Source organism: Helianthus annuus, chromosome 12, assembly GCF_002127325.2.
Source record: "Helianthus annuus cultivar XRQ/B chromosome 12, HanXRQr2.0-SUNRISE, whole genome shotgun sequence".
In the NCBI taxonomy this organism is placed as follows: domain Eukaryota; kingdom Viridiplantae; phylum Streptophyta; class Magnoliopsida; order Asterales; family Asteraceae; genus Helianthus; species Helianthus annuus.
The window spans coordinates 81,091,750-81,112,556 of record NC_035444.2 but is presented as its reverse complement, the minus strand read 5'-3'; the positions used below and the strand labels follow the sequence as shown (position 1 = coordinate 81,112,556).

The following is a 20,807-nucleotide window of genomic DNA, read 5'->3' as shown; positions in this document are numbered from 1 at the left end:
CTCGTTTGAGCTTTTAACCGAGCCGATAACGAGTAGCTCTCGAGCTTCTGGGCTTGTTTACACCCCTTGTAATGTGACCAGCACGCTCTTTGGTCAGGTCAGGTTAGAGACACGTGGAGGTCAATAATGGTTAATTAAATAATTTTATTATAGTAAAATCATTTCTTAATTGAATAGTTTTCTAGTTTTCAACTCCTGATTCTTGTTAAATATTCATGAGATGATCACATGTTAATAGTTAGATTATCATTATTTGTATTTCTTTTCACTTTGTATATTTATTAATAGTGCATAATTAAAAATAGTTAACTTGCAGTTCCAACAATTTTGGAGGTATCAATTAACATGATTACAATAACTTAATACATTGATAATGAATTTTATCCGCTTTATTAAACTAGACCACACCATATGGCCGCTCTATGGTACTTTCACTTGCTTCAACCATAAGTCACCAAAACAACATATTTTCACATTTCATCTCGTCTTGACGGTTAACATCCTCATCATATATCTCTATCTCGTATAAAGAAGGGAGAGCAGCTGATGATTATGCATTGATAGATGACTCTTAAATAAGAGTGATTTGTTCTTCTAATCTCCTAACCAGATATTTTATATAGGAAGGATATCTTCCTCAAAAAGTAAAAAACATTTAATTAGAGGCTCCATGATAACGGAAACCGAGTAAAAATCTTAATCTTAATAACATAACGTATCCAAATAATGATTCACAATTCAAGAGTTTATAATTTTTTGTTTTGTTTTTTCACATGACCCAACGATGTCACACACCACCGATGCGACTTTAGTTTTTATTATATAATCAATACCCATTATAAACAGATAATAATCACCTTATTAAAGCTTACAGTGCTAAAGAAAACATCTTATCTTGGTTAACAATGCAAAACTCTGAGAAAAATGGCCTAAAAGATACCTATTCAATATTCTACAATCGCTCCAAAAATACAGTGCTTTTTAGAAAACATCTTATCTTGGTTAACAACACAAAACTCTGCGAAAAACGGCCTCAAACATACCTGTTCAATATTCTACAATCGCTACGAAAACAAACTTTAAGGACCGAAACCATCAATCTCAAAAACTTTAAGGTTCAACTTGAAGAACACCCCAAAACCTAGGGACTACACTTTAATAACCACTATTACCACTCCACTTGCAACTCCTTGCAAACCACATACGCTTGACAGTATTATACACCATGCATAAACACATGTACTTTTACACGATCAGAAACTCACAAACCTCTCACTCAATGAAACTGTAGCGAAGAAGACATTTGTCAGAGACCTTCTGTGACCGTTCCTTAAAAATAATAAATAATAAACTTGCAGGTTTAGTTCGGACACTGAAACCCTAGGCGCGTGCACTCAATCGCAGCAAGAAATGGGATCCGATGGATCAACGGTTATCGGTAAACTTCTAATCACTCGTTATGATCATGCGATTCCGTAATTTGTTACTTCTGGATCTGATTATATATAGTTTGTTTGAGATCTATCGGATTTGTGTGCTTTAAACTTGTTTAATCTGCTGTATTTTAGATTTTAGGTTTTAGAATTTGTTTAGATGTGTTAGGTTTGGGGATTATATGATTATTATTGAAGTATTGGGGTTTATTAGTGTGCGTTGCCATGGAGTCGACAACTTATAGCGTTTGTACTTGTTTTCGGTTTGTTTATCAATTGTTTCAGTTTTTGTTAGGTTCTGAATTAATTAAAAGAATTAGTAATAACATGAATAATAATGTCTTTTAAAGACCTAAAATGCCCCTAGTAGGTGACTTAAAATAAGTGAAATGACAATTTTGTCCTAAAGAGTTTTATTATAAGGTAGTATAGATATAGACAAGACGATTCGAGTGTTAGTGTGGGGTTCTATAGTGAACACTAGTGTATTTGCGAACAAATCCTGGCCATTGATTTTTACACATGTGTATGGCTAGGATTTCATCATCAAATCGTAAAATACACTAGTGTATTTCATCATCAAATCCTGGCCATTGATTTACACACGTGTATGGCCAGGATTAGTTCGCTCAGTTCGCAAATACACTAGTGTTCACTCTTGAACCTAATCCTCGAGTGTTATGGTTATGATTATATGTATGGTTTCTTTTTTGTTCATGTTGTTATTTGCTAGGTTATAGGCTGATTGAATGGAATTTAAGACTATTGTTATTGGTTATTTTGATGTGAACTGTTTATTGTTGGTGTGAAAATGCTAAAAACATTGTGGTTTAGTTGAGGAATAAATGTTTTGGACAAATTGTGAAAGGGTTAATGCACAAAGACTATATAGTAGGTGGTGCTTTTTTTTTTTGTATGAAAGCACAATTTTGTAAAGTGTATTGTGGTTTGCCTGCAATGGAAAGGTAAGGACCATATTTGGAAAACTCAACACTCAACAGGTGACTTTGAGATTCATAAAGTTTAAGAATGCTTTTGTGAGTGGTTTGTTAGTGGATGTTTGGTTATTGTAAGGAAGATGTGACTCTTGTTTTGAGCAAACTCTTTTCTTTTTGCAAAGTGGATATTAGTTATGAAATGGAAACATGTACAAGTTTTTGAGTGTTTGTGTATACATATACATTTTAGCACCTTTAATAATAGTTATCAAAGGCGCTAGGCGCACATGCTTCGCCTAGGGTCTAGGCGCAAAGCGCAAAAAAAGCGAGGGACTTGAGAAAAAAAAAGCGCACCTAAATAAAAAAACAAAATATATCATGTGTTGGGGTAAGGATAGTGTAAAAAGGGCCTAAAGTGTGAGAAGTGTAAGAAGTGTATTATAACACTATATATAATACTATATAACACCATATAAACACCGTATAACAATATGTAACACCATATAATACCATATAACACTATGTAACACTATATATCATTATATAACAAATATAACACTATAGGGTGTCTGATAACATGTCTATGATAGATGTATAGTGTTATATTTGTTATATAATGATATATAGTGTTACATAGTGTTATATAGTATTATATGTTGTTACATATTGTTATACGGTGTTTATATGGTGTTATATAGTATTATATATAGTGTTATAATACACTTCTTACACTTCTCACACTTTGAGCACTTTTTACAGGATCCTCTACCTCATGTGTTGAAAAATAATATTTTCTTCTAATAAGTTAAGCAAAACTTGTATGTATTTCCAAAACTTAATATAATATTCAAAGTAAAGTACCAAAATACCCCTTTTTTTAATGGCAACGCTTGCTCTGCTCTACTACTCCAATAATCCTAAACTAGTGGCCCTTGCCCAGGTTTGAACCTCTAACTTCACCTCCAAGAGGCATATGCCTTTTTTTATTAAAACCATTTAAGTAAGGCTATTATTAGTTACTGGACACTTAATTATTAAATATTTTTTTTGTGTACAGAAAATGTTATTAGTTACTGAATAGGTTCATTAATTAACATTAATTGCGCATTGGTTGCAATTAATGAACTAATAAATAATTTCGAATTAAATAAAAGAACTAAATTAATTAACATTAATTGCGCATGGGTTGCAATTAATAAAGAATTTCGGATCTAATAAAAAAAATTCTGTTGCGCGTTAATTACCTAGGAGATAGAAGTGCATTTAATGTGCTGCACCTTATAATTGAGCCTAGGCGCTTGAAGCGCTCGCTTTTAACAACTGTGACTTTAGTAAGTGGATGGTAAAGCCTTGGTTCTAGGCAAAGGGTTACCTTTAATTGTTGATGATAGATGTTTAACAGTAGCATCGATTTTATGAAGGATAAAGTAGTTACCTTTTTTGCCATCAGAACTGATAGATTCCGCATTTGTTTTAAACCTTAATAGTAGGCTTTTATTTTTTTTTGTACGGCGGGGATTTTCAATAAAAATGCGAGACTAGCAAGAAGCTAGAAATGCAAGTAAAATCGTAAACTTACAATAATTGAAGGTTCAAGTTGGTGGGAAAAATTGCCTGCAACATCTTCATATGTTTGGGGTGATAAGTTTAGTTCGTCGGGGGGTTCCAACACTTGTTTAATCGAGTAGCATATCTTTGATGTGGGGAGTTTACACCATCCAAAGATCTGCGTCCAGATTTGACTCCCAATTCACATAATACCATGAGGTGATCGTCGTTTTCCGACACTACTCCACGGCTCTTGCATAACTCCAACCTGGCATTCACTTCTCTTTTTGAAAGTGCTTTCATAGTTGGTAACTGGTTAGTTAACGCTCACCACATAAGACAGTTTACCTACCTTCAATGGTATCCATTTATTCTATACCTGCACTTGATTGCTTTGAGTTGTGCTTATACTACCCATCTTCTTCCTTATTTGTTAAAGCTTTAGAGGTAATGACTTTATGTGAAGTGTTATGTATCACTTCAACTGGTCAGGATATTTAACATAAATTCTATTCAATATAGTTCCCAGAAGCTTTAGATTACTAGAAGAGCTGGAAAGAGGAGAAAAAGGAATCGGTGATGGAACTGTGAGCTATGGAATGGATGACGCCGATGATGTATACATGCAATCATGGACAGGAACCATCATCGGTCCTCCTAATGTTAGTTTCCTCAAAATATTTTCCACCATCTCAGTAATTGTTTTCGTCACATGTCAAGTTTCAAATACTCGTTAAACACATATTTATTTTTATCAATCTCATGGACGTTACATGTCAGACCGTTCATGAAGGGCGCATCTATCAGCTGAAACTATTCTGCGGCCATGAGTATCCAGAAAAACCACCGACTGTGAAATTTCAGTCACGCATAAACATGAGCTGTGTCAACCAGGAGACGGGTGTGGTGCGTACTATTTTCTTCAGGAAATTTCGAATATCTAGGATTTAGATGATAATAATCTCATGGGGGTGTAAATTTGGCAGGTTGAACCGTCCCTTTTCCCCATGCTTGCTGATTGGCAACGAGAGTACACGATGGAAACCATATTGACCCAACTCAAAAAGGAAATGACTTCCCCGCAAAACCGAAAACTCACTCAGCCTCCTGAAGGTGCTTTTATTATTTCTATTTATTTTATATATGTCAACTGTTATGTTATCGGTAAAACCTTAAAATGCATGGCATTTATGTGTTTTTGTTCCTCTGTTTGCAGGAAATGATGAGGGGAGGGTGGACCCGAAGGGACTAGTGTTGAGGTGTTGTATTATGTAATGTAAGTAAAGCATCTTAGGTGCGATTATTACGTATATAGTTACCTAAATTAACCGAACCCTGGCTGCTAAACAGACTGAACATTAAATGTAATCTTGAACATGATCAATGTCTAAAGAATGCATTGCCTACTAATTAATTTATATTTTGATGTGGTGTGTTTAATTCAGATGCCCGATGCTAATGATTTTCCTTCCGTGGTCTTGTTACAGTACTTGATCGATAATAACAGACCAATATTCCTCAAGTTTAGTTTGGAATTCTAATTATATAACCGATTTATATGTCATTGTTTATCGATAAACGCAACACCAATAGTGGGAGCATAAATGAAACAGGAGTTCAGATGAATTACAGAACTTGGTAACCTGCCATGTAATATTCTGTAGTTTTGACAAAAATTCTAGTGTGGAACGTTAACTTAAGTTTCGAAAAATGACAAACCAATTCGGTTGGGTTGCTCGAGGCGGCAAAAATGACAAACCAATCCGGTTGGGTTTAAACATATAATAAATCAAAACGCTTGATTTGGTTTAAACATCCGGTTCCAAGTTCCAAGTTTCAACCCATGAACCAAAGCGTTAAACCTAGTTTTTCAAACCATAGATTTTGAACTGAATCATGCAAATCTATATCTATTTTAAAAGTGTATGAACACTTGATAGTAGTTCTAATATATTTCTTTCCTTCTAATTATAGTCGCAAAAAATTTTGAAGACGTTTGAGAGACTAAAAAATTTCTTACTGCTTCAATTGTATTGGGTTGCGCTAAATGCACCCACTTTCCTACGAGACTACGGTTTATACCGAATGTATCTAATCATCACTCCACTTTTTCTCCTATGAGTTGCCCTAAACATACATGGGGTATGCTTACTGTTTAGTCTCACCCATTTTATTTTGAGTGCAAGTATTGATGGATATATAATACAGATTAAATCATAAGTTTCTTTTCTTTTTTATAATTTTATAATTAAACAATAAAACATTATGACAAAATCACCCCTGCCAACATTCACTCAATTATTGCCTATCACCTACAATTCCACAACAAAAATATATGTCACAATTCTCTCTCCCACAAACAAAAGTTACCACAAATGTCTCCACAAACTCTCCTACTTTCATTCCTCATCTTCCCCCTCTTCTTCCCCCTTTCAACACCTGCAACAGACACATTCATCTATGGTGGATGCTCACAGTCCCACTTCACACTCGGTTCGCCCTATGAGTCCAACGTAAACTCAGTACTCACTTCCCTAGTCAACTCAGCTGCTTTCGCCTCTTTCAACAACTTCAAAATCTCTGTCCCAGGCTCCACCCAATCCGACATTGTCTACGGCCTGTTCCAATGCCGTGGTGACCTCACGACATCCGTCTGCAGAGACTGCGTGGCCCATGCTGTCAGTCGACTCGGGGTCATTTGCCCCGGGTCGAGTGGTGGGGCCATGCAGCTAGACGGATGTTTTGTGAAATTTGACAGTTCAGCTTTTTTAGGAGTGGAGGACAAGACTGAGGTGTTTAAGAAGTGTGGGCCCTCAGTTGGGTACAATTCAGATAGTTTGGGGCGCAGAGATGCCGTGTTGGCGTATATGGCGGCGAACGGGCAGTATTTTCGGGTGGGTGGGTCTGGGAGTGTGCAGGGTGTGGGGCAGTGTGTACAAGATTTGAGTTTGAGTGAGTGTCAAGATTGTCTTGAAGAGGCGAGTGGACGGTTGAAATCAGAGTGTGGGACGTCCGCTTGGGGCGATATGTACTTGGGGAAATGTTATATGAGATATTCGGAACGTGGGTTTCACTCGAGAAGTGGTAAGCGATTGCTCCACCACTTCCACCGCGGTCGCTGGTGGTTTGTGGTGGTTGTGATATTTTTACTTGCCTGAGCGTATATCTCTTGGTGCATGCATGGGAGCCTGAATACTTTTGTCACCAAAGGGTTGTTACTCTTGTTAATTACTAATGTAATGATACATCTACTAAATTACCCCTAAATTATATCATTAGTTAAGGATACATATGGAGTTAGTCCTAATTACTTCGTATGTGAAAGTTGAGGGGTGATTCTTAAAGAGGTTAAAAGATAGGATTAGTTTTTAATATGTTTATGGGTTAGTTTTATTTATTTTTGAGTTAGTATACGATTAGTATTCGGTTAATGTTAAATAGCGAAGTTTGTAGCCCGTTTTTGGTGTACGTGGTTTTGTTTTCATTGTAATACAAAAGAGTCGAAAAGTGTATGTTCAATATCGTGTTTGTTTGTTCGATCAAAGGGCCTGATTTTCTAACAATGTTATAGATTTAATAGTTACAGAATACAATAGTTAACAAAGATTGAAGGTCTAGATTAGTGGAATCAAATGAACTTTTATGTATTGATTCAAATTAAGTGAATCTATGCAGATGATGAGAATGATGACGTGGACAAAACATTAGCAATAATTATTGGAATTATAGCTGGAGTTGCAGTGATGATTGTTTTCCTTTCCTGCTTAACCAGACTTTGTGACAGAAAAGGTACTTGACTACTTTGAATCTTCCATAATTAACTTGTTTAAACCAAAGTCAAATTATTAATATATAACATACATGAATATGTATGATCAAAAAGTGTAAGTCTGGTTTTGTTTTTTGACAAAAAGAAAATACCTTCTTTTGTATATATGTATGCAGATGGTAAGTAATTAAAAGGGTACATCCATGAAGTGTTACATGTTTCCTTTATGAAGAACATTGTTGAAGGTAGCTATGGCCAACAAGATCAAGTTGCTTTGCTTTTTTTTTTTTTTTTTCATCTTTATTTTATGTGGTTCTTTCATGGTGATATAAAGATACACATTGGAGCAAGTGAAAGGAGATTTGAATTTGAAATAAGAACAAAATGAAAAGACCCATGTATATGTAGAAACTGCAAAGATGCCCTAATGGTCGGTTTGCTTTTAGTCCCATCATTTTCTAATATTTTTAAAAAGCAGTTGCTTTGTACAAGAGGATTTTCTGATGGTTATCAATTGTATTTATTCACACGATTGAAAGGATTTATTTAATATGGTTTAAAGGTTATAACCTGGAATTAATCATGGACCACCACAAGAAAACAACATGATGCATGAAGATGTGAATGTGTTAACAACATTGATGGTAACATGACTAGTTTTTGTTGTAACTATATCATATTTGGAAGTTTTTAGTTATTTGCCAACAACACTTCCTTACAAGGAATCTGACTGTCTTGATTGACATCGTAACAACTTGGCCAAATCTTAAATTGGTCGTGAAGTGGACATGTGTTGGATTTATAACTCACAAGGAATTGCCAAATTTTTATTACCACCAACGCGTTCTAAATGTATAAGTTGTACATAAAAGATTTGGAAGTTTCCACACTAATATACAAATTGATGATTTCTTATGCATAATTATAAAGCAAATAATATCGAGTAAAACTTTTATATATTGATGAAGTAAAAAAAAAGAAACAAGTTTACCACTCTTCTTTAACAAATAAATTTTGTTACAACGTTAATTAAGCTATTCATTTTTCTGGCAACACAAAGAAATTTAATTCAGAAAATCCAACAAAAAAATATATAGTTGTTTATTTTCTTTTCCTTTCTTTCAAACGAAATACACATAGTTTGTCCTGAAATATGTTTTTCATGACAATCAATATATGCAATAGTTTTTTTATAAATTTTTAATCCAAATTTACCTATTATAAATTATCAACACTTTGTTGCATAAAGAAGTTGTACATGCATAAAGAAGTTGTACAATATGTTTAGGGAGGTTTTCAAAAAAAAAAAAAAAAATGGATGTTACACTTTTAACCCAACACTACTTTGATTTTTTACTTTTAAGTCAAAAGTTTTTTATTTTTTTCATTTAACTTTACAACTTTTTCACTTTCAACTTTGACCCCTATACGTTTCATATCTCGCAAAATTTTCGTTTTACGTTTTGTTCTAAATTTTGCGAGTTAACGCGGCGTAATGTTTGTGTGTGGTTCATCGTTTTTATGTTTTGTTTTACGCTTTGTTCTAATATTTGCAAGTCAACTAACGTAATGTGCGTGTGTGGTCCAACGTTTTTATGTTGTCTATTTTTTTTCCTGTTTGATAGGTTCGTCGTAAAACGCAGGTCCTAAGTCGACTTAGTTATTATTTTCTATGTTTTACGTTTCGGTCTAATTTATCCGTATTAACACACCGCAACTTAAGTGTTGGTGGTTGCTGACAGTACTATGACATTGGTGCTATTTGTCACGGTTTTACGCCCCCACCGCAACGTAGGGGGACTTAATACTAGTTTGATTTATATTATATAAATTATTCAAATATCATCGTAATATAAATAATTAATTCGAATAATATGTTTTTTTTTTGAACGGCCAACGAATCCTCCAAATGGGCTACTGGCGAAATTCACCACATCGGGATACACTCGCCTTCCGAACCGGGGAAAACCCCCACCTAGGGCCGAAGCCCGTGAACACTCGCCCGAAGGCACGACAGTGCGGTGAGGTAAACCCCGCTCAGTTCAAGGATCGAACTAGCGATCACCGCCTACTCGCCTAGTCTCCCATCATCACCAGGTGCCGCAGAAACTAAATACTAGGGGCAGTAATTGAACTTGAGTCACTTGGAACACAATGTCTCTCCCTTACCACTCCACCACTAGCTCATTGGCCGAATAATATGTATATGATGGTGCTACTTCAACATGAATAATTTGGTTTTCTGGTTTGAGTTAAAGTGTAATAAGAAGGGTACTTTAAAAAAGATGTTTATGCTTTTTCTCTAATATTCCAAATGAATCTTTCTAGGTCCATACCCTTTTTATCCTTCTTTTTCTCTCATTTTTAATATATTTTTTCATCGTATTAAACGAACTTAATCCATCTCATTTGATCTTTAGATGTCCGAGCCCCCAAGAAAATTTTACCAGGTTGATCTGGATCACCAATTTCCAATAATAAATTAATAATAATATACAACTTAGGGCGAGAAAATACACATAATTTATTACATAAGTAATATCTCAAATACAACTCATAGTAAAATGCTTATACAGCCAATTTCACAACCCCAACGTTCTCTATCTTTTTAGCTTTCCATGTTATCGTTATCATGTGAAATATACAGTGTTAGGCCATCCATAGTCATAAAGTCCCTTTGTGGGCGTTATACGATATGTGTCGTGCCACGTCATACAGGGGCTTTATGGGGTATTATATCACTAGAGTCCGTAGTCATAAAGCCCTACCCATCATTACCTAATTATTAATTTTCAATTTTATTAAGTAATTATAAAAACCCTTAACTTTATATGATTGGTCAAATTTTGAAAACAAAATCCCTATAGCGCCGCGAAAGAGATAGCGCCACCCACCAAACCAAGCCCCATAGCGCCGCCCGTCGTGGTGTTCGGGAAGCTATGGGGCGTTATCGTTCAAAAAAATGCCCAGATCGCGCCCCACTACAGAGGACCTTATAGTGTTTTAGTCTGATGAGGTGACTGGCAAATACAAATATAACAGTCCAAGTTTTCAAATAGATATCAAATAACACCGGTTTTCGTTACTTCCATGTTCGCTTTTATTAGAGTTTTTGGATAAAATTTTATTGAATCGAAGATCTTAAGGCATAAAATAAACATCATTCATATTCATTTATTCCACATATTATGTACACTCATGTTTGTTCCACATAAGTGTTATGCTATTTCTAGAATTGCAACTCGAATAGAAATTGAGCGGGCGGTGTGGGAGTGTGCGGGGGACCGGGCCCGATGGCTTTAATTTCAATTTTGAAGATGGATTTCTTTAATGTGCTTAATGAGTTCCATACGAGGGAATGCATTTCGGAATGAGCTTTTTCGACTTTCATTACCCTTATCCCTAAGGTCAAGGACCCGATTCAGATCTCTGATTTTAGGCCTATAAGCCTTGTGGGGTGCATCAATAAGGTCATCTCCAAGGTTTTAGCTAATCGGTTGAAGATTGTGATTGGTGCGTTAATTTCGGAGGAGCAAATGGCTTTTCTCTTGAACCGAAATATTGTTGACGGGCCTCTAATGATTAACGAGGTTATTGCTTGGATGAAGAGAACTAAGCGCAAGGGTATGCTTTTAAAGGTCGACATTGAGAAGGCCTACGACTCGTTGAGTTTGGATTTTCTTTTGTCAATCTTAGAGCAAATGGGGTTTCCTTTAAAGTGGAGAAAGTGGAATTTTGCTATTATCTCAATGGCTCGCTCATTGGTTCTCCTTAATGGCTCTCTGACTAGCGAGTGTGGGCACCCGAGGTTTGAAACAAGGGGATCCCATTTCGCCTTATCATTTTATTATCGCTATGGAAGCCTTATCTTGTATTATGAGGAAGGCATGTGGAAATGGTATTTTCGAAGGGCTTAAAGTGTCATAAAATGGGCCGTTGTTATCTCATTTTCTTTTTGCGGATGATGCTTTGTTTTTGGGGGAATGGACATCTAGGAATGTGCTTATGCTCAAACGCATTCTTTGGTGTTTTTACTATGCTTCGGGACTTAAAATTAACGTTAAAAAAGTAGCATGTTTGGCATTAGGGTTAGATTTTCCGAGGTGGAGGCTATGGCGGGGGCTTTTGGTTGCAAAGCGGGGAAACTACCCTTCATTCATCTCGGTTTACCGGTTGGGGGTAATACGAATTTGATAAGGAGTTGGGAACCGGTAGTAGAAAAGATTCGAAACCGGTTGTCTATTTGGAAAGCGAGACAACTGTCGGTCGGTGATAGGATTACCCTTTTAAAATCGATTCTCAACGCACTTCCGACGGATTATTTTTCTTTATTCCGGACTCCCGTTCGAGTTATAAAAACGCTAGAACGGCTTAGACGGTCTTTCTTTTCGGGTGGAAGTGAGGATGTCGATAAAATGAGTTGGATGACTTGGTCTAACATTTCGATTCCAGTAGATAAAGGTAGGATGGGGTTTGGGTCGCTTAGAGACACGAATATCGCTTTGCTATCAAAATGGTGGTGGAGATTTAAGACGGAACAATGAGCCCTTTGGAGAAAAGTTATTTGGGCGATTCATAGCTGGTCGAGGTCTTGGTCGTTTGTGCCTAGACTCCTCTCGAATCCGGGTCCTTGGAAACAAATTGTGCACATTCAAGAATACTTGAGTAGTAGGAGTGTGCATCTCGAAAAGCTCATAAACAGGGTGCTTAGAAATGGCTTAAATAATTTATTTTGGCTTGACACGTGGGCTAGAATAGATCCGCTGTGTAAACTATGCCCTAACTTATTCGCTCTTGAGCGGGTCAAAAATTGTGCCGTCGCTGATTGGTTGAACTACGGTCAAGTAGGGATAGTTTTTACTTGGGACTGGTCAAGAAGGTCGCCATCGAGTGAGGAGGGATCAGACCTGCAGAGTCTTGTGTCCTCTCTTGGCTTCGTTTCTTTGCATTAGACGGGGGATAGGTGGAAGTGGATTTTCGAAGGGTCAGGCTGTTTTTCAGTTAAAAGCCCGAAGCTGTTATTGGGTACAAGCTCAGATTCGCAGCTGACTTTTTTGTTCACTTGGAATAATTGGATTCCTAAAAAAGTAAACTTTGTGGCTTTGAGAGCGGTTCACGAGCGCCTTCCGACTGTGGATGCTCTTCGGCATAGAAATATTCCGGTCCAGAACTCGTCGTGTAGTCTTTGTGGTTTGGTCGAGGAATCGGTCACCCATTTATTTACTGCCTGCCATTTCATAAAAACTGTTTGGCAAGTAGTCGCTCAATGGTGCCATCTTCCGTGTATTTACGCTTTTCATGTCAAAGATCTTTTGGATTTACACGTGCACTCGGGGCTTTCCAAAGCTGGAAAAAAATGTCTTCAAGCCGTTGTCTATACGGTCTTTTGGAGCATCTGGCAATCTAGAAATGCTGCGGTTTTCAAGTCGGTTTTGCCTGTGATCTCAAAAGTGGTTGAAGAAGTTAGAGCCTTGTCTTTTTTATGGAAAAGTTTTTTCAGTTTAGTCTGTTGTTGTTTGTTTTCTGTTTGATTGTTTCATTCGGGTCGTTGGCTTTGCGGGTTTGTTCCTTGTATTGGTGCCAGCTACTAGCTGGTTGGAGTTTTTTTGAATGAAAGTTTTGTTGGCCGTAAAAAAAAGGTTTATCTTGTGACGAATCAAAACTCAGCTGAATGGCTATAATAGATTTTTGGTTTCTATTAACAATCATTTGAAAGTAAAACTACGAGAAAAAAGACTATATTAAATACCCCTATTAGTATATAAATTGCCACTCTCTAGTTCCACACATGGTTAATCATGTCATTGCTTATATCTTCATAAAAAGGTACTCGATATGAACAAACTAGATTAACAGTATGTTCATAAAGATGTGTAACCAAAATAACGTTGTCTTCTTTGTTGTTAAGATTTTAAGTTATATTCATGCTATATATTCATATAATTTCAAAGAGTTTGAATTATTTTTGTTTAACCATTTGATATAGGCATTTTAGTTCTTGAACTTACATGAGAGATCAGGATTGATTTAAAGTTTTTGTCAATGGAAATATATAGTTTTTTGATTGCTAAGGAAAATGTTTTGTGTTAAATGTTAAATGTTGGGTTATAATAATTTTTAACATATATAAAAAAGAATATCCACTTACACAACTTTCAATCATCAAGTATTTGCCCCTCAAACCATAGTAGAATAAATTAACCTTTATTACCTATACTTTTATTGGTTCAATTGATATATTCTGTGCCATTTCTTTTTCTCCGCAAACAACTGAAAGCAGGTAGACCATACTTGATGATGAATGGCAATCATTTTCGTCTCATGCAACCACATGACTAACAAGTAACATGTATATAATTAGCATATAAACATTTCTATTATAATTAGCAGCAAGGGTATGGACGTTCTGACCACCCCACATCAGCTGACTAGCTCCCTCACTCTTGTTCTTTACTAGTATTACTCTCTCCTCCTCTCTCATGTAACCGGTCCTTACAAAAAAATTTCTCTTTACGGGCGCCCTCAAACGCAACACTTTCAACTATGGACGCTGTAACAACTGTCACTAAAATCCATAATTAGGATGGTAATTAGGTAATAAGGAAACCCTAATTGAGAAACCCAAGTAATTCCGCATAAACCCTAAAATTTTCATAACAATCGGAATTAGGATCAGGACCCCTAAAACTCAGGGGGGGTTAAACCCTAGTGACATTTATCTTCTAAAAACTTGCTGGAGAAGTAAAATTTCGTTGATTAACAACTCATCCAAGCTACTGGGACACGAACCTACCCTACCCTAAATTTTTACCCGTCGCGACACGCGACAGGACCAGGTCTTCCTGTCGCGACACGCGGGGGAGTCCAATTTTCAGTATATATAGAGGGGGTTGGGACTTGAATTCAGATGTTCATTCGACGTTAAAACTCATAATACACACTGAGTTAGACGTAAATCACTATCAAACACACACTAATCACGAGGTGCTGCCGCAACCAGGGTAATAACTCGATCGCTATTACGATTCAACGTCCGATCGATTATAACTATCCAACGATAGTCCAGGTGCTGCTCATTTGAGCTTGTACTTTGATTATTCGTCGTGATTTCGACTTGAATATTTGAGTGTTGTTCGAATTCGGACTATGCTCTGTTATTCGTTGTGAATCCGATTGAATTATCGAGTATTGCACTGATTAATCGTTGTGAAGGTTTAATCTCGTGAATTGGCGTAATTGCTGTATTAGTTACTAACCTGTCTGTGTGTGCATTGTGTTAAACTAGGTGTAATCAAGGCTAATCAGTAGGCTTATATCTATTGCTCGTTAATCTGCAATGTGAGTCATTCTTCTTTTTAAATTGTTTTCTCACAGTTTGTGAGTAAGTATTACAATACCTCAAATTATTTTCAAGGTTATAATTACAGGGATTAAGTCTTTGTAATCACCAAATTACAGCTGGTATGTGGGGTATTGTGCACATTACTATTACTATCACTCTATGTGAGTGAATATTACTCTATGTGAGTTATTATTACTCTGTGTGAGTACACCGTCACTATTAGGGCAACGGGATCCAATAGTGGTATGACCACAGTCACAGAAATGAATCGAGTGACAAATACCCATTCTTGATAATTGGTTGATAGAAACATTGTAATCGCTCTTAATACTGTAAATTATAACTAATGGGTCGTTTTAGAAAACAGAATGATTCACTCAGTATTTCCCCGCTAACAAAACCTTTTTCAAACATGTTTCAGGTGATCTGTGTGATCCAGGAAAAGTGCAGTAAAGCACTATCAAGCTCAGAAAAGTGGCTCAGTGTAAATAAACCAATAAAACGTGTTTTGGAAAATAAAGATTTCTGTGTGAAATCAACTTATTGTAAATTATGGGATTTATCCCTTAAACTTTGTGTAATATATTAAACGAGCATTTAACGGTGAAAAGATCATGTTGTAAAAAGACTTCCGCTGTCGCATAAATTAAATACCACGGGTACCACTGAAATCTGCCTTGCGGGCCCCGACTCCGTCCAGGGTGGGTCGGGGGCCGCGACAGACGCCTCGTTAAAGATGGTTAAGACGTAATTAACAAAATATTGATAAAAAGTAGAAAATAAAGAATATAATTAATTAAGAGGGTGGAGAATCTTCTTCGTCACCCACTATACACACCTTTGCTATAAACAATGTTATGGTCTCAATCAACTTTACTCCCTCGTCCGTTTTTAATATTAATTCAAAGCAAAACATTCTTTTTTTTTATAATCATGATTTTATTTTACCATTTGGCCTTAAAATCTTTGACGAGTGTGTCTATATATTATCATTGATTTATTATTATCATCGCTTGACCAATCCATAAATAAATTATATATTTCTCATCGCTTGACCAATCCATAAATAAATGAATAAAATTATATTTTTTGAACGGCTAATTTCTTTAATCTCTGTCGTTTGTGGAACTTGAACCCAAGACCTCTCCCTTCCCAACCTTAACGTTTTAAAGGCTTAGCCTTTACCAATAGACCACCACCCCATTGGTGAATAAAATTATATAGTAGCAATCCTTCCTCTTTTGAAGTTTATATATAAGAGCATGACCTTTTTTTATTGTTTTCAATAATAGGTCCAAATAATACGTTGTTTTGGGATTTCTTCTAAACCATATTGGGTAAACCCTACAAAGAATTATGAAATCAATCTCGAAGATTATTTATTTGTGAAGTAAATTAACACTTTATTTTTGGAAACATATATTTACCAAATAAATAAAATAAATCAAAAAACAAAACCTTTATTTATTTAGGGTGTGTATATGCATCGGTTCTAGTTAACTAATAAAGTCTTATTTAAATATAAAACCAACACTTGGATTGCATAGAAATGTAAATAATGTTTAACCAACGTAATTTCTGAAAAAGGTTTTACAACAACATTACATAACCGGTGGGACCCATAAGACTAGTGGGTATGGAGAGGCTCATTCCAAGGGGATGGGCCGTCATGTCACCGCCATGTAGGAAGGGCTTGAAGGGGATGAACCTAGGGGTGGGGGATGAATCCCTTTATATTTATATATATATATATATATATATATATATATATATATATATATAGGGGATCGCTAAAATGAAAACCACTTCTAGTTGTAAAAACCATGAGAACCACTTTATGGCCCTTAGATCAACTAAATGGATAGATGTGATTAAAAGTAGTTAATATTAATATTAAAAGTTTTTTGTCTTATTATGTCTTTAATATTATAATACAAAAGGGTATTTAAGTAAAATAACTCTATTTTGTCTTTTTATATATATTAATTTTAAATTACCTTTTTTGTCCTATTCATTAATTACTTTTATTACTTTTATTTTTTAAACATAATTTCTTTATTAAAAACATTTTTAAATTCAGATTTTTTAAAAGATTTTTATACTTTTTACAATTTAAGTTTTATGTTAAACTTTTTACGTTTTTTTGACGCGCCGTTTTTAACGCCGTTTTTTAACGCGCCGTTTGTTTACGCGCCGTTTTTCAAGCGTAACGCGCCGTTTTAACGCTGTTTTTTAACGTCGTTTTTTAACGCGCCGTTTTGTTACGCGCCGTTTTTTTAAGGCGTCGTTTTTCTCAATCGGCGTTTTTTTAACACGCCGTTTCAAACGCGCCGTTTTTAACGCGCCGTTTTTTAATGCGCCGTTTTTTAACGACGTTTTTTAACGCACCGTTTTTAACGCGCCGTTTTTTTATCGCGCCGTTTTTTTTAACGCGCCAAATTTTTTACACGCTTTTTACACGCCGTTTTAACGCGCCGTTTTTCCGAAGTTTTTTAATGCGCCGTTTTTTTGAAGTTTTTTAACGCGCCGTTTTTCCGAAGTTTTTTAACGCGCCGTTTTTTTACGCGTTTTTACGCGCCGTTTTTTCAAGCGTCGTTTTTTTTAAAACGCGCCGTCTCTCCACGTTTTTTAATGCGTCGTTTTTTTACGCGCCGTTTTTTTCACTTTTTTTAACGCGCCCCTTGTTGTACACTTTTTACGTTTTGCGTTAAAAATTTAAATTTTTTACGTTTTACGTAAAAGTTTTTACGTTTTACGTAAAACTTTTTACGTTTTACGTAAAACTTTTTACGTTTTACGAAAAACTTTTTACATTTTACGTTAAAAATTTAAACTTTTTACGTTTTACATAAAGGTTTTTACGTTTTACGTTAAAATTTCCACGTTTTACGTTAACTTTTTACGTTTTACGAAAAACTTACGAAAAAGTTTACGTAAAACTTACGAAAAAAATTTACGAATAACTTTCGAAAAAGTTTACATAAAACTTACGAAAAACTTTTTACGTTTTACGTTTTACGTAAAACTTACGAAAAAATTTACGTAACACTTTTTACGCTTCACATTTTTACGTTTTACGATAAAAAGTTCACGGTTTACGTTAACAAGTTTACGGTTTAATTTTTTTTTTTATAAAAACGTTTTTACGCAAAACCGAACGCAACAGAAAATCGCCGTTTTTTTACGTTATTTTTTTTACGTTTTAACGCGCCGTTTTTTTACGTTTTACGAAAAACTTTTTACGTTTTACGTAAAACTTACGAAAAAATTTACGTAACACTTTTTACGCTTCACGTTTTTACGTTTAACGATAAAAAGTTTACGGTTTACGTTAACAAGTTTACGGTTTAATTTTTTTTTTTTACAAAAACGTTTTTACGCAAAACCGAACGAAACAGAAAATCGCCGTTTTTTTACGTTAAATTTTTTACGTTTTAACGTGCCTTTTTTTACGTTTTACGTTAAAATTTTTACGTTTTAGCGCGCCGTTTTTTTACGTTTTACGTCAAAAAAGTTTAAGTTTTACGATAAAAAAGTTTACGGTTCACGTTTTACGTAAACTTTTTACGTTTTTCGTTCTACGTAAAACGTTTAACGTTCTACGTAAAAACGAACGCACCCAGAAAATCGCTACTTGGTAGGTGTCTCAGATAGATTGCTATCATCATCGACGCCTCAAAAAAAATATAAACTTTTTACGTTTTACGTAAAAGTTTAAACTTTTTACGTTTTACGTTTTAACGCGCCATTTTTTTACGTTTTACGTTAAAATTTTTACGTTTTAACGCGCCGTTTTTTTACGTTTTACGTCAAAAAAAGTTTACGTTTTACGATAAAAAAGTTTACGGTTTACGTTTTACGTAAACTTTTTACGTTTTACGTTTCACGTAAAACTTTTTACGTTTTACGTTTAACTTTTTACGTTTCACATTAAACTTTTTACGTTTTACGTTCTACGTAAAACGTTTAACGTTCTACGTAAAAACGAACGCACCTAGAAAATCGCTACTCGGTAGGTGTCTCAGATAGATTGCTATCATCATCGACGCCTAAAAAAATATAAACTTTTTACGTTTTGCGTTAAAAATTTAAACTTTTTACGTTTTACGTTAAATTTTTTACGTTTTACGTAAAACAATTTTTTTTTAGATTTTTTTTTACTAAAAACCTACTTTTTTACGGGTTTAAACCTTTTTAAAAAAACAAAAAAAAAATTACGTCACGTTTCCCCATTTTTTACGTTTTACGTTTTATGTTAAACTATTTACGTTTTTCGTTTTTACGAAAAACGGACAAAGTTTCCTCTAGTTTTGGAATAAGCCGATAACTCAAGTTTTCGTTATCTTTTCAAAACTCAACAGTTTTCAACAATATAAACACAATATATAAAATTTCTATCAAATTGTCAAACGTAACAAGTCACTAAAGTATCGGTTCGAGCTCGGTGCGCGTTAACTAAATAAAATCTAAACTAACGTAATAATAACTCACTACGATTAAACTTTACCGGTCCTCAGTTGACCATCTTTGACTTGTTTGACTGCTGCTGACCCGAACCGGGTCCGTTGATTGCTTTCGACCCAAAACAAAACCCGAAATTGACCCGAGTTGCACCGCGTCGAGCCGAAACCCGAGCCCAAACCAAAACCGTTGACTGCTTTTGACCCACAATCTACAAACATCATAACACACAAACTGATCATCATTAACTTATCATCTTAGAAAATATCATTAAATTTTTTAAATCAATTTTACATTTAAGGTAAAAATAAGACAAGACAGAGAAATCAGTTGTAGAGTTTTATATCAAGCCAATAAAAAAAGAAATTTGTATATTTCTTTCATCTCGCACTTGCTTGATATTTTTTTTATTCATAAAATCAAATCTACTTCTATCAATTAATTTTCTTTGAATATTCATAAAAATAGATATCCATCTCAAGATCACACACCAGCTGAGGATGACCCGTTACCTGATGAAACAACGACGATTAGTGAAAGACCTGTTACACGATGAAAGAGCACACACCGGATGAAAGAAGGATGATCGGTAAGGACAAGGAACTCCAAACCACACACCGGCGTCGCCATAGCCCACAAAGCTCTGTTATACTACAATCTTATACCACAAGCGACGATCGGGGTGTACAAACTACAACCTCAGCAGGAACTTCAACAAAGATCTGGGTCTTCGAAACCCTAGCCGCCGGTCACCTACTTTGGTCTTCGAAACCCAAGCCACCCGTCAAAGATCTATGTAAAAATCCTTCTCTGGTGACGTCAAAGATCGGTCTTCGAAACCCTAGCCGCCCATCAATGATCTACCTTCAAAAAGCCTTCTCCGGTGTCGTCGCAAGTCACAGAAACCCACCTTTCCAGCCACTCGTTGGATGTCTGCTAGCGGGGAAGATATTTTAGGGATGGGGACAACGGTTGAATATGGTGTCTGATGGATGTGGAAGACATTGGGTGTAGAGGTAAAAGGAAGATGAGAGAAAAGGGTCTGGGAAATGAGAAAGAGAGTATGAGAGATGAGAGAGGAGAGATGTTTTTATAAATCTAGAGATTGTAGATGAAGAGAGAGAAAAGATTAGACATTTGGGGTAAATGACTAAATTACCCTTTATTCTGATTGGTTGAAAGTGGTTCTCGCAGTTCTTACAACTGGAGATGGTTTCTATTTTAGCGGCTCCCTATATATATTAAGAGAAGTCCACCCTATATGAGAAACTTGAGAAGCATTCTGGACCACACATTTTTCTAAGCCTTTCGTAATA

At 35.5% G+C, this 20,807-nt stretch overlaps 3 protein-coding genes and 1 long non-coding RNA gene across 4 annotated transcripts; 3 read left to right on the top strand and 1 right to left on the bottom strand.

Moving 5' to 3' along the window:
- The first annotated feature begins 1,281 nt into the window (after nucleotides 1-1,281).
- LOC110926331 (ubiquitin-conjugating enzyme E2 variant 1A) lies at nucleotides 1,282-5,359 on the top strand. Its single transcript, XM_022170077.2, has 5 exons — nucleotides 1,282-1,438; nucleotides 4,442-4,581; nucleotides 4,700-4,825; nucleotides 4,906-5,032; nucleotides 5,136-5,359. The coding sequence occupies exons 1-5, from the start codon at nucleotides 1,411-1,413 to the stop codon at nucleotides 5,192-5,194; spliced, it is 480 nt and encodes a 159-aa protein (XP_022025769.1). The 5' UTR covers nucleotides 1,282-1,410; the 3' UTR covers nucleotides 5,195-5,359.
- Nucleotides 5,360-6,263: 904 nt separating this feature from the next.
- On the top strand, nucleotides 6,264-8,240 carry LOC110926330 (plasmodesmata-located protein 6). Its single transcript, XM_022170076.2, has 3 exons — nucleotides 6,264-7,003; nucleotides 7,595-7,708; nucleotides 7,865-8,240. Exons 1-3 carry the CDS (start codon nucleotides 6,295-6,297, stop codon nucleotides 7,873-7,875), a joined length of 834 nt encoding a protein of 277 aa, XP_022025768.1. The 5' UTR covers nucleotides 6,264-6,294; the 3' UTR covers nucleotides 7,876-8,240.
- A 2,984-nt stretch (nucleotides 8,241-11,224) lies between these two features.
- Nucleotides 11,225-12,232, top strand: LOC110925327. The gene is made up of 2 exons (XM_022169282.1): nucleotides 11,225-11,496; nucleotides 11,776-12,232. Exons 1-2 carry the CDS (start codon nucleotides 11,225-11,227, stop codon nucleotides 12,230-12,232), a joined length of 729 nt encoding a protein of 242 aa, XP_022024974.1.
- A 7,140-nt stretch (nucleotides 12,233-19,372) lies between these two features.
- On the bottom strand, nucleotides 19,373-20,572 carry LOC110922673. Its single transcript, XR_002583363.2, has 2 exons — nucleotides 20,004-20,572; nucleotides 19,373-19,702 (listed from the first exon to the last, which is right to left on the bottom strand). It is a non-coding gene; the product is annotated as an uncharacterized LOC110922673 (long non-coding RNA).
- Nucleotides 20,573-20,807: the final 235 nt, after the last annotated feature.

Bases quoted from the DNA above. Each gene is read 5' to 3' on its own strand.
- LOC110926331 (XM_022170077.2), top strand. From the start codon at position 1,411: ATGGGATCCGATGGATCAACGGTTATCG. The intron at 1,439-4,441 runs GTAAACTTCTAA...TATTCAATATAG, and splicing joins CGATGGATCAACGGTTATCG to TTCCCAGAAGCTTTAGATTA. The intron at 4,826-4,905 runs GTGCGTACTATT...TAAATTTGGCAG, and splicing joins TCAACCAGGAGACGGGTGTG to GTTGAACCGTCCCTTTTCCC.
- LOC110926330 (XM_022170076.2), top strand. From the start codon at position 6,295: ATGTCTCCACAAACTCTCCTACTTTCATTCCTCATCTTCCCCCTCTTC. The intron at 7,004-7,594 runs GTAAGCGATTGC...GAATCTATGCAG, and splicing joins TGGGTTTCACTCGAGAAGTG to ATGATGAGAATGATGACGTG.
- LOC110925327 (XM_022169282.1), top strand. From the start codon at position 11,225: ATGGCTTTTCTCTTGAACCGAAATATTGTTGACGGGCCTCTAATGATT. The intron at 11,497-11,775 runs GTTTGAAACAAG...GTTTGGCATTAG, and splicing joins AGCGAGTGTGGGCACCCGAG to GGTTAGATTTTCCGAGGTGG.